This window comes from Pantherophis guttatus, chromosome 11 (assembly GCF_059756535.1).
Source record: "Pantherophis guttatus breed Tessera chromosome 11, ASM5975653v1, whole genome shotgun sequence".
Classification (NCBI taxonomy): domain Eukaryota; kingdom Metazoa; phylum Chordata; class Lepidosauria; order Squamata; family Colubridae; genus Pantherophis; species Pantherophis guttatus.
Window position 1 is genome coordinate 25,645,425 of NC_142073.1, and position 12,591 is coordinate 25,658,015.

At 41.8% G+C, this 12,591-nt stretch overlaps 1 protein-coding gene across 1 annotated transcript in view; it reads right to left on the minus strand.

Annotated features, from left to right (window-relative positions):
• The window catches only part of CSNK2A2 (casein kinase 2 alpha 2), a 29,065-nt gene that overhangs the window by 14,421 nt on the left and 2,053 nt on the right, over positions 1-12,591 (minus strand). The window contains exons 2-3 of the mRNA XM_087877156.1: positions 12,206-12,317; positions 18-119 (exon numbers count right to left, since the gene is read on the minus strand). Coding sequence (XP_087733282.1) covers positions 18-119; positions 12,206-12,317 — 214 coding nt within the window. The remainder of the gene's footprint in view (positions 1-17; positions 120-12,205; positions 12,318-12,591) is intronic.

Consider the following 12,591-nt stretch of genomic DNA (forward strand, 5'->3'; position numbering starts at 1 on the left):
TTTATCTTGATACCTACCACTGGATCTTTGACTGTATCAATCAGTTTAATAATGTTGGTTCCACCACGCAGATTCTCCAGAATCTTGACTTCACGTTTTATTTTCTTTTTCTTCACTGGCTTAAATACAAAAGAGTGATTAGACATGAGATTTATTTCAGCATTGCTTTGCAGCCAGTAATTCAGCTGGGCTGATGCAACGTTGGCAACATCAGGAGGAAATTGTTACCACACATTAGTGGCAAATATGTTACTCTTGAACTGGGAAATAAATGCAGGAGAATGAGAGCTCTGCATCATTCAGACCAGAAATGGCCAATTGTGCCTTGGATCTGGCACAGACTGTCTGAAGCTCTCGGCTGGGCCTTAAAGGAGGAACATTTTTTCCTGGGTTCAAAGACATCTCTGAAGACCAAGCCAAATGTGTATTTCATTTAAGGAGGTGTTATGGAGGTATTTGAACAGATATGGTTGTAGTTGCTGTTTTAATCTTTATTTTGTCACCCAGTCACTCTTGTGAAATGAGCAGCCATATAAGCCATAAAGCTAAACTGAGAAATGTGAACATGCAGACAAAGAGAATGGCAAATCAGTTTGATACAGTGGCAAAGAAAACTGAAGACACAGATAAAATGACCTATTATGACACAACTTACAACTGGTTATAATGCCCCCACCCCCACGGTCGTGTGATTGCATTTGGCTGTTTGCAGTGTCCCATAGTCACGTGACAACAATTCATGTTTTTGCCAAAACTGGCCCACAGCAAACAATGGGTTTGTTTAGAAACAACTTAAGTAAAAATGATATTAAAAACAGGTACAGTTGTGGGGTGACCTGCTTTATGACCATCGCGACTTATGACCATAAATGGGCAGATTTAAAGTAGAGGATTAGTTCTGTAGTTCTGTCCACCTAAAGTTGAGCTTGACTTGAGTGCATTTTTACCTGTCCCAGGATATCATGAGAAGAAGGATGAAAGCTCAACAAGGCAAGGGGACATACCTCTTGCTTCCATCATAAAACCCTGGTTGTCTTACAACTTGGGGATATGACCACATTTCAAGGATAAAGTTAACACGTTACAACAATAAATTGGCCTTTCATTTTTACTTCAGAGTAACGTACAAACCCCTGTTGTGGTAGCTTAGAATTATTAAAAATTTTAGAATGTTATCTGTGAACAAGCCACTTTAGGCCATTTAGCAAACCATTGTTAAAAATTATTGTTTAGCATCTCATGAGCTAACAATACAGCTTTTCTATATTTGATAATTTAGGGGTCCCTGAGTCAGGCTCCATTCAGACTCTTGCATCCATCCCATCCACCCACTTTTCTCACTCTGCTCTCCTCCTTCTATTTCCCTCAGCTCTGCCAAGAATAGTTTTACTCATTCATCATCCCTCATAGCACTTGCCCCAAATATGCTGAGTTTTTGCTTCCTGGTCATCGCCAGGAAGCAAAGGTAAGGCTTTCTTTAATGCAAAAAACTGATTAATTCTCCTTGCACTTTGTAATCTAGTTAGTAACTCTCTCAAAAGCCATCATCACCAAGCATTTCTCCTGCTCTTTCAGATTTTTTTACAGCTGTAACTGTGAAAAATACTCCGTTCACTATTCTGACCTTCGTTGTCATGGAAATTAGTAGAGCTATGCAGGGCTTTAGATTCAAAGACCCAAAAAAGAGAAGACGATTCGAAGTCTGTTTACCCAGAATCTCTTTAGCTATTAATGGGACTCAGGTCACAGGATGAGATAGTTAGAAGGGATTCCCAACCCTTCTCATATTCCACCATTTTCCCTTGCAGATATTAATCATCCCTGTTGCTCTTCCCTGAACTGCTTTGTTATCTGAATCCTTTTTAAAAATTTGATGCTGAGAATTAGGTTCCATACTCGATGTTTTGGAAATTATACATTTGTTGTGATGCAATCAATGTAAAACTGCATTTCTCTATTTTGTGGCTTATACTCGGGTTGCAATTAACTTCTACTCCAAGAAGTTAATACTAGAAATACTATTGCCAAATGAAGAGGAGGGCTTGTGAGATTCTCTTATTATAGATAATAAAAGCAGTTTTAAGCTTCCTACGGAGTTGATTACTAGTCTGGCCTATCTGGTGGGCTGACAAGTTCTGAATTACATTTTGATGCTCTAAGATGGCAGGTATCTCACCCAAGATGGTGTCATCTACAGATCTGATAAATATTCTTTTCAATTTTCCAAGTCATTAATAAACATTGGAAGATCCCACCAGGTATCTCTCATTTGATGAAGAGACACATGATTTTCAAGTACCTTCTAAATTGTCACGCCACTCAGTTTACCTTTAACTAGCTTCCTAATCAGAAGATTTGGGATATTTTGTCAAATGCCTCACTGAAATCACATTCAATTTACCAGATCAAAAGTGAAAATAAGCCGGCCTTGCAAGATTTGCTCTGGATATATCCATTACTATCTTGTTTGTTTAAATCTTCTAAATGGTCTGCTCTACACAAATAATGTTATCAGGATTACTTGTATGTAGTTCCCCTAGTTTTTCCCCTTTCTGGAGAAAAGCTGCTGTTCCTTAGGATTTTTCAAAGAAAATACACAAATGTTTGGCCAGACTACCAGCTAGGTCCTTCAGTCATAGGATGTACCGTATTTTTCAGACTATAAGACTCACCAGTGTATAAGACGCACCAAGATTCGAAGAGGTAAGTAAGAAAAAAAAGGTTATTGGCCTCCCCCAGCCCCCAGGAGCAGTCTGCAGGCCTCGCAAACTCTCTGCGTGCCCCATTTTTTGCAAAACTGGGCCCATTTTGGCAAAAAATGGGACGTGCAGAGGGTTTGGGAGGCCTGCATAGTGCTCCTGGGGGCTGGGGGAGGGCAAAAATGCCCGTTTTTGAAAAAAATGGGCCCATTTTTCACAAAAATGGGACGACCGGGGAGGGGCTTCGGGAGGCCAAAAATGGCTGTATTCAGTGTATAAGACACACCAACATTTCCACCCTCTTTTATGGGGGGGAAAAGTGGGTCTTATATTCCGAAAAATATGGTAATTTATCTAGCTGCGGAGATTTAAATTCTCTCAAAGTAAATAGGCACACTTTGGCCAAATTAGCCATTTTAAAGTTTAGTTCTATTAAAGAGAACATTGAACCAAAATAGGAACAGGGAGTTCCCCTCTTTATCACTAATCAACATTTTGTGGCTTTTAAACAGCAGCCTGGATGCTGTTTGTTTAGTTCTCTTTATTCAGAAGATAGCTGAAGAAGCCCTTTTCATCTTTTCCAATCCAATGGAAGGTTGGAAAATTATATAGAAACACACCGTTCTCTGTCGACCATCAGCTGGAGGCTCATAGAAAACAGAACATGATAACATTTGACATGGCACAGAAACTGGCAAAAGAAATCTGCGCTTGCAAATGGACCAAATCTGGCCATGTATTGTGAGGAAAAAATAATCCAGAAAAATTCCACCAGTGCATCCCAGCAAGAAGAGTAATAGTTTGGAATGCTGCTGACTGCTCCATTCTAAGATCCCATTTTAGAAACGATGCTGTCTGTCATTGTTCCCAAGTCTACACATGTGTTGTGGTCTTCCAGCAGCCTGCGCAGCTGGCAGCAGAGTCAGACAGTGAGGAGGCTGGGGAGGACCATGGGCCAGTCCTGGAGTCTGGGGAAGGCTCAGACGAGGGCTCTGCATTGGAGGCAGAGAAAGGGCCATCTGGGAGGTACGTGCTGCCTCTGGAGCCTCCAGAGTCGGACCTCAGTGAGGCAGAGGAACAGGGGGAGCCTGTTCCCAGTGCATGCATGTGCAGAGCTGCCAGAAGGCAAGAACAGTTAAAACAAAAGGGACGACTCGGGAGTAGGGCTGGGAGATGATTGGTCCCTCCCATTGACTTAAAGAGGAGCAAAGGCACGTGGGCATTTGCAGGAAGCAACTTTTGTTCATTCTGTTCAGCTTAAAGCCTGAAGCTTTGTTTGATTCTGGACTCTGTGTGGCTTTGCCAATTCGGTCTTTAGCAGCGTGTCAAGGGAGATAAAGGTGGGTGATTATCCCAAAGGACTTCTCCCGAAGGACTCTTTACAACTAATTGGGACTCATCTGTGAATGAACAGAATTCACAGTTGTTGCAATAAAAGAGGTTTTTGGGAGTACTCGTGTGTTTTAATGACTCAGGAAGCCTAGGTCAGAACAACATGTGGGTATTGTGCCTTATGTACATCAATCAATCCTGAGCTCCTTTCCATTAGTTTCTCTAGCCATGGACTCCTAGTTTATTGCCACATTTATTAAAATTTGGTTTCTTACTCTGCAAGATACCATTCAACTATACTGTTTTAGATTCCCTTAAATCAAGAATTCCAGCACAACATTGTCATCCTCCCCCAGTGTCCCTAGATTAAATCTTCCCATAGCCACACCAGACCAGTCTATACAATAAGAATGCCCAAGAGAGTAACGGCCATCCTCACAGGATCCTCCATCACACCTGCCTGACAAGTGTGTTGCTGATGGGATGTTTATGCCTTTATCACCGATAAAGCAGTTTATTCGTCTTCCTTAAGACTGGGTTAGTTTTCAGATTGTTCCAGGGCAAGGTATATAATTAACTATATGAGCTGAGAAATGGCAAGCCTTTTCCTACAGTACTATAGACAATTGCAGACCTCAGAGCCAGATTCAGGGCTGGTTTGGACATTTCTCTCTGTCTGGGATAAAATAAGCGATGTTGGTTCCCCATCTGGTTCAGCCACTGTCTTTCCAACTTGAAATAAGAGTTCCCTTGTTAATATACAAACTTAACACTACCTCTAAAGCTGACAGAGCCCCATATGCATATATGCGGATTATTCCCATGATTCCTATAAAAGTGCAGGCATGGCCTCGTTATACATATATTCATATATATTTATCCTGCCTTTTATTATTTTTATAAACAACACAAGCATCAAATGAAGCTAATACTCCTTCCTCCATCTATTGTCCCCACAACAACCATCCTGCGAGATGGATTGGGCTGAGAGTGACTGACTGACCCAAAATCACCCAGCTGGCTTTTATGCCTAAAGTGGGACTAGAGCTCACCATCTCCTGGTTTCTAGCCTGGTCCCCCCACCACCACTAGACTAAATTAGCTCTTTTTTTAATTTTGTCCTTTCCCCCCCCCAAAAAAAAGGGGGGGGGCAAAATGACAAGTTCTGAAAACTCAAAATTTATAGCACCTGATTGCTCTAGTACTTTCCCAAAATGTTCAAAGCAGTGTGTCCAAACTCAACAATTTTTTTTAAACAATGGAGTCCAATCTTCTTTCAGACTTAATGAAAGACAGTAGCATCTTTTATGACTGAAATATGGTTTTGGGAGGGTCCCTCCTTGCTCATAACCCGGCCATTCTACACACCGTCTTAACTAACAAGTTGCCTTGTTTTACACTCCTAACAGCCAACAGATAACTTCAGCCAACTTATAGGAAAGGCTTGCTTTGGAGAGGGACAACAGGGGAGGAGGTGGAGAGAGGAAGCTGGACAGCAAGACCCAAAGAAATCAGGATCAGAAAGACGGCGTGGGCCTCCAACAGCTACACAGAGCAAGTGGGATTTGCACTTGGAGGGCACAGAGGCAAAGCTGACAGTTACTATAGTAACACAATACTTACAGTATTGTTACAGTTACACAAACCAATCTTGTCAGCAAGCTGATAGAGTTGTTAGTTTACAGTTTAAATAAAAGTAGAGGTGGATCGTCTTTATTTCTTATATTTATATTCTGCTTTACTTTATCCTTCCAACTGTCACCTTACGAGGGAGGCCCAAAGTGACCTCCAAGGTCAAGTAGCAATCAACCTACGCCTCCCTGGCTTAGACCAAAACATTAACCTGCTCTCCAGTTTACCTGTGCCACGTAAGGAACATGCTGGCCATAAGCCTCTGCCTACACAAATAGGTTGCTTCCTATGCAAGAGGAATCCGCTATTAGTACAGATCCTAGCAGCATGGGAGTGAGCACACAGAATTTCAAGAATTCATCTTGACAGAATTCTTGGATGCATCTAGCAACTCTCCAAGATATGAATTACCAGACTAATTTGAGCTAAATGTGATGTAGGAGAATCATTTCACGTAAGATTAGTACAGCCACCCATCAAGACAATGAGGTCCAGAGAAGGGAAGCATAAGACTGGAAGGGACCTTGGAAGTTTGCCTCTCCAGCCCCCTGCCCAAGGCAGGACTCCTTATTGCATCCCGGACAAACGGTTGTCCAATGTTTTCTTCAAAAATCTCCAGCGATGGAGCACCTACAACTCTGGGAGGCAAGCTGTTCCACTGATCAGTTGTTCTCGCTGGCAGAACATTTCTCTTTCCTTCTAGCTTGGATCTCTCTTTAAAGAGCTTCCACTTGTTGCTTCTTGTCCTGGCCTCAGGTGTTTTGGAGAAAAAGTTGATCTCCTCTTCTCTGTGACAGCCCCTCAAGTACCGGAAGACAGCTATTACATTAGCCCTAGTTCTTCTCTTCTTCCTTCTCTGTTATGCTAGTCATACCTAGGATCCTTAAGCACTCATAACACAGTTTAGCCTCCACATCCCTTAACATCTTTGTTCTTCTTCTCTGCACTCTTTCTAGGGCCTCAGCATCTTTTTTCTCTTGTGGCAACCAAAATCGGATGCAATATTCCATGAGAGGTCTTGCCAAAGCATTATAAAGCGGTACTAACACGTCATGTGATCTTGATGCTATCCCTTCGTTGATGCAGCCTACAACTGCACTGGCTTTTTTGGCAGCTTTTTTGAATTATACTTAAGTGGTTGTCCACTAGGACCCCAACCCCCAGTCCACAGCCCATTGGGAACTGGGCTGTGCAAGCAGCGAGCAAATGTGTGAAGCTCCATTCGCACATATGTGAGATAGGTTGCAAGCACAAAATCATCCCCTTCCCCTGCCACCTTTATGCGGAGCCGGAAAGGTTAGGGACCATTACAGGAAGACATTTAGATCTGTCTTACAGCAATTAGTGTTGAGCCAGGAACCACCTATTCTACACCTGTGCATTTGATTTTTCTTGCCTAAGTGCAGGACCTGGCTTTTCTCATCCCTGAACTGCATCTTGTTGGGAAGATAGGAAGATGAGAGTGAAAATGGCCACTGCAGTTTTAACACAGGCTTGGTTCCATATATGATTCCAATTTTTCAATTATTTGTCCTTTTTCAAATGGCATGAATAGCACCCATTGTACTGATCAAATAAATACAATTACAGTATTTTCTACGCAAAGAGAAACCGGGCCATCCATCGCTGCAGCTCACAACCAATGTCCAATGCTCTGCGACTCTTAAGGGAATGCACAGGGCCAATGATCAGAGACAGGAGTCACAGGAAAAGGATTTTAGCCACAGGATAAAAGATGTGTGACCAGACTGCAACTCCAGAATGGAAGACACGCAACAGGAGGCCACAACAGGAAGCACGTGCAAGTTAGCAAGGACGTGCATTGTTGAAGAGACTCTGTGTGATGAGGGTGGAGGGACAGAGAGAAAGAGAAGCTCTAGTAGTGCTTTTCCTTCTGTAGCGTGCAGGTGTGTAAAAGAGAAAAAAATGAATTATTGAACGAACGATAGGAAAAGACTCAAGCCATCACAGTGGTTGTAGTGATATGATCACCTCGGCTATGAATATTATTTTATTTTATGATTATTTTTAATATGCTTTTTATTGTTTATCATTTTTAACTGTTCTATTCTGGTCATATATATGAGATGAGCACCTACATAAATTGGAATAATAAATAAACAGATTTTTGAGCCCAACTGTTCCCCATCTCAGTTTTGTCAGATATGGAGACAAAACTCATCTGCCGCTCCCTACTAGCCATAGTCTAACATTTCTCATAATGAATTCAACAGGTACGGTAGCTACCTAAGACTGGAAAACTCCAACCACCAAAGCCCACCTGCTTGTCTGAAGCTAGAAAAAGAGACCACACGATTTCTACTTTTGAATCTCTGCAAGTGTTGCCCTCCATCTCTTGGTGCTACTCAGTGCAACTCCAATTAATTCAGCACAAACTACCACATTCATATGAACAATTACCAGCATGGAGGCATGAGGGATGCTACCAAGAAAAAGGAACTGTTTTTCACAACATCAGGTATTGAAGCCTGTGGAAAGACAGGGGCTGCATAGGATGAACCCAAAGGCCTTGAGACAAGGCTGTCCACTTTCTCCACTCTTATTTATATTAGCCCTGGAGGTATTGTTAAGGAAAATTAGGCAAAATAAAGAAATACGGGGATTGGAAATTAGGAATGAAACCTTTAAGATTCAAGCTTTTGCCGACGATGTAGTGTTGATAATGGAGGACCCACTAACAACAGGCCCAAAAGTATTGAAAGAACTAGATGAATACGGGAAGCTGTCAGGATTTAAATTAAATATGACAAAAACTAAAATGTTAACAAAAAATATCCCAATAAGAGAACAGGAGATACTAGCAAATAATTTGGGTATTCAAATAGTTAAGAAGATTAAATATCTAGGGATTTGGATTACTGCCAGATGCTCAACCTTAAAGGAAGATAACTATACACCCTTATTGACAAAGATAAAGCAAGATTTGGATAGATGGGGGAAATTGCAAATATCGTTCCTCGGTAGGATAGCCACTGTCAAGATGAGTGTTCTCCCCTACATGGGGCTCCCCCTGGGGTGCACCCGGAGGCTCCAGCTGGTCCAGAATGCGGCCGCGCGGGGGATTTTGGGGGCGACGAGGCGCTCCCACGTGACACCTCTCCTGCGCGAGCTGCACTGGCTCTCGGTGGTCTTCCGGGTGCGCTTCAAGGTGTTGGTGACCACCTTTAAAGCGCTCCATGGCTTAGGGCCGGGGTACTTACGAGACCGCCTTCTGCCACCAATAGCCTCCCACCGGCCAGTACGCTCCCACAGAGTGGGCCTCCTCAGGGTGCCGTCCGCCAGACAATGTCGGCTGGCGACCCCCAGGGGGACAGCCTTCTCTGTGGCGGCGCCCGCCCTCTGGAACAACCTCCCCCCAGAGCTACGTACAATAACAGACCTCCGGATTTTTCGTCGGGCCCTGAAAACCCATTTATTCCAACTAGCTGGGCTGGCTTGAGTCAAATTTTAAATGGATTTTAAATTGGAATGTTTTAATTACGGCCAAAATTATTTAATTATTTTAAACAGTTTTTTAGATTTTGTATGTTTGTATGTATGTCTTGTTTTTACTTTGGCTGTTCACCGCCCTGAGTCCTACATTGGAGAAGGGCGGTATAGAAATTTAAACAAATAAATAAATAAATAAATAAATAAATTACTATACCTATTTCAAACCACTCCTGTTAGTATTGACAGAAAATATTTTTCGGACTTAAATGGGATAGTAAGGAAGTTTATCTGGGGAGGGAAAAAAACGAGAATTGCATTACGGTCCTTGCAGGAAAAAAGGAATAGGGGCGGATTCGGACTCCCAGTCTGGGAACTATACCATAAAGCGGCCAATTTAGTGTGGCTACGAGAGTGGGCCTTATTAAGAGATAAGAGAATTTTACAACTGGAAGGGCACGACTTATTGAGAGGCTGGCATGCCTACCTCTGGGACAAAGGAAAAGGGACAGGGATACGTTTCCACCAACATAAAATTAGAGATACATTAATGAAGACATGGAAAGAAATCAGGCATAAACATTATTTAAAATACCCAAAATGGATATCCACAATGGAGGCACTGATCGATCCAAATGTATTAGGTAGGGAGAAAATGGTCACCTACCAAGATATCTTGGATAACAGCGGTAACCTTATACCCAATGGGATGCTAAAAGAGCAAGGGATCCACATAGATTGGGGCCCTATTTACAAATTAAATCCCGTTATAGCAAAGATAAACAAGAAAAGGGAATAGAGATGGGGACAAATAGTTTGGATAAATTATTAGCCAAATTATACTCCTACCTCCTCGAATACGATAGAGAAGGTGAAATATTAAAAGATCAAATGATCGCTTGGGGGAAAAACATCGAATCAAAGATAAATCTTGATGATTGGGAAGAAATATGGAATAGCAATCTTAAACTGACAAGAGCAACAAGCTATAAGGAGAATCAGTATAAGATGCTATATAGATGGTACTTAGCACCATCTAGAATTGCTAAGATTTACCCAAATGCAAGCCCCAAGTGTTGGAAATGTGGTCACCACCAACGTATCTTCTATCACATGTGGTGGACGTGTCCAGAAGCGAGGAAGTTTTGGAAAAAAATACAAAAATGGATCCAAGAAATATTAAAGGAGGATATTAACTTCCTCCCGGGAAATTTATCTCCTGGGAGTGCTAAAATGAACATTTGGAAAGGACAAGAAATATCTGATTATTCATATTGTCACAGCTGCTAGACTCTCCTATGCCAGATATTGGAAAGAGAAAAAAGGACCAACCGAGGAACAGATAGTCAATAAGATACTTGACTGCGCAGAAATGTGCAGATTAACGTATGTGTTAAACGGAAAGGAGGATTCAGAATTTTATACGATCTGGGATCTGTGGTATAGGTGGTTAGAAATTAAATGCAAAAGTTAATACTCATGTGGAACAATGCACAACCATTAGTTAACCCTATATATTATTGTACTCTAATTTAACAGTAATTAATTTTACACACAAGAATTTTTGTACAAACTGTATAAATAATTAGATGATTAGATACCGCACCTGTAAATATACAATATGACTACACGTTGCCGAACCGTATAGTTTGAATTGTAATATGTTCTTAACTCAATAAAACTTCATTAAAAAAAAAAAAAAGGATGAACCCAAAGGCCGAACACGAAGCAATTCAGAGCAAGCTGCTCTTTTGGTGGTCTGGCTGAAATAGCCCGAGTCTAAGCAGTTAAGAACAAATCGCAGAAAAGGTCCTCCAGAAAAAACCAAGCAACTCCTTCCAATTGAACAATACTGTTATTATGAGCAATCAAAAGAGCACAAAAGAGAACTCAGGTCTTGGGTTCCTTACTTCCCTGCATCAGGTGCAGCACAAAAGCAGAAAATACGGTTGAAAAATTCAAGATCTAGATGGTGACTGCAGGGAATGTGAATCCCTAGTAAGTCAGGTATGGGGAACAAAAAAATAGTGGCTCCCCACTTTCATGTCTCTTTTGAAAACACTTTTGGTCTGTAACAAACCTTGTACAGGGGTGTGTGTGTGTGTGTTCCACAATGACCTGTAATCATTGGCTTGGATAGTTACAAAATGCTTTGCTGAAAGGATTGTGAAGATGTTACTCACCACTGGTGGGCTGAAATGTATTCAGATATATTTTGCTTTAAAATTAAGTTGGACGGGGATATTGAAGGACATATTTATAGGCATATACTGAACTACTACATCCAGCACAATAATCCAATTAAATAGCATTTTACTAATATTGAAACTACTGTAATGTCAGTGCCATTATATTTACAGAGAAACCAGCACTTCAATATGCATTCAAAATGAGAGCTCGTTTACTTAAGGTAGTCATTGATTTACGACAACTGAGCCTGGAATTTTGGTTATGACTATAATCATTAATCGAGGCACCCACATGATGAACGAAATCTGAGCTCTCCCACTGTGGCTGTTAGGTGAGCGTATGGGGTGCATCAGTGGGGGAGGCTCTGGGAGGCCTAGCACCTGCAGGTGGAAATTTGCCATGAGTCGGGAGGCGCTGGATGGCTAAGCCCATTGGCATGCTGACCCTCTTCCCACCCACAGGTGTGGGTCCACTTACCTTTCTGTTGTCATGCTCCATTCTACAGGTGGGCCCTATTCTCGCGATAGTTCGGAAGGCTCCTTCCCCAAATTACACAATTTGGAGAAAGCGGCCTTCTGAACCATTGTGAGAGGATGCTGGCGGGGAGGATTGCAAATCATGACATGATTGCAGAGCGCTTGGCAATTAGTTGTAAATGCAAACAGGTCGCCAGCATCTGAAATATGGTCCTTTAATTGGGAAGGGGGGAGGGCAACATTTTATGATGCCCAGAAATGCTTTTACAGGTCAAAAAGCATCTGTTCTATGGCTGCCATGACTACAACCAGTCGTAAATCAAGGATAACCTGTATATCAATCTGTATATCAATCAGAATACTAGGAAAACAAGATATCAGTGTATCATTCCTAATTGCCATGCTAAGTATCCAGTAAGAACTCACCTTAAGAATTTTCACAACCACTCGCTCATTGTTAGTGATGTTTATAGCCTCAAAGACTTCACTATATTTCCCCCGGCCGAGTTTCCGAACGAGTTGATAATCGTCTTGATTACTGCAAATAGTGAGGGAGGAAAATGACTGAGAAGAGATCCTCTGCTCCCTCAGAGTGAGGAACTAGAAAAAAGACATCCTCAGGTGAGCAACAGCCATGCCTCTTCTGTATGCTCTCACTTGACCGCTCCTGCTGGAAAGGAGGATTCTACAACCACCCCACCCATCAGCATGATGGTTTTTACCTTTTTTAGTGTTGCTTGTAAACTGGTTTTGGTGCATTTGATGGGTAATCTATTCAAATCTTTTAAATAAATAAAACAAATTGCACAAGC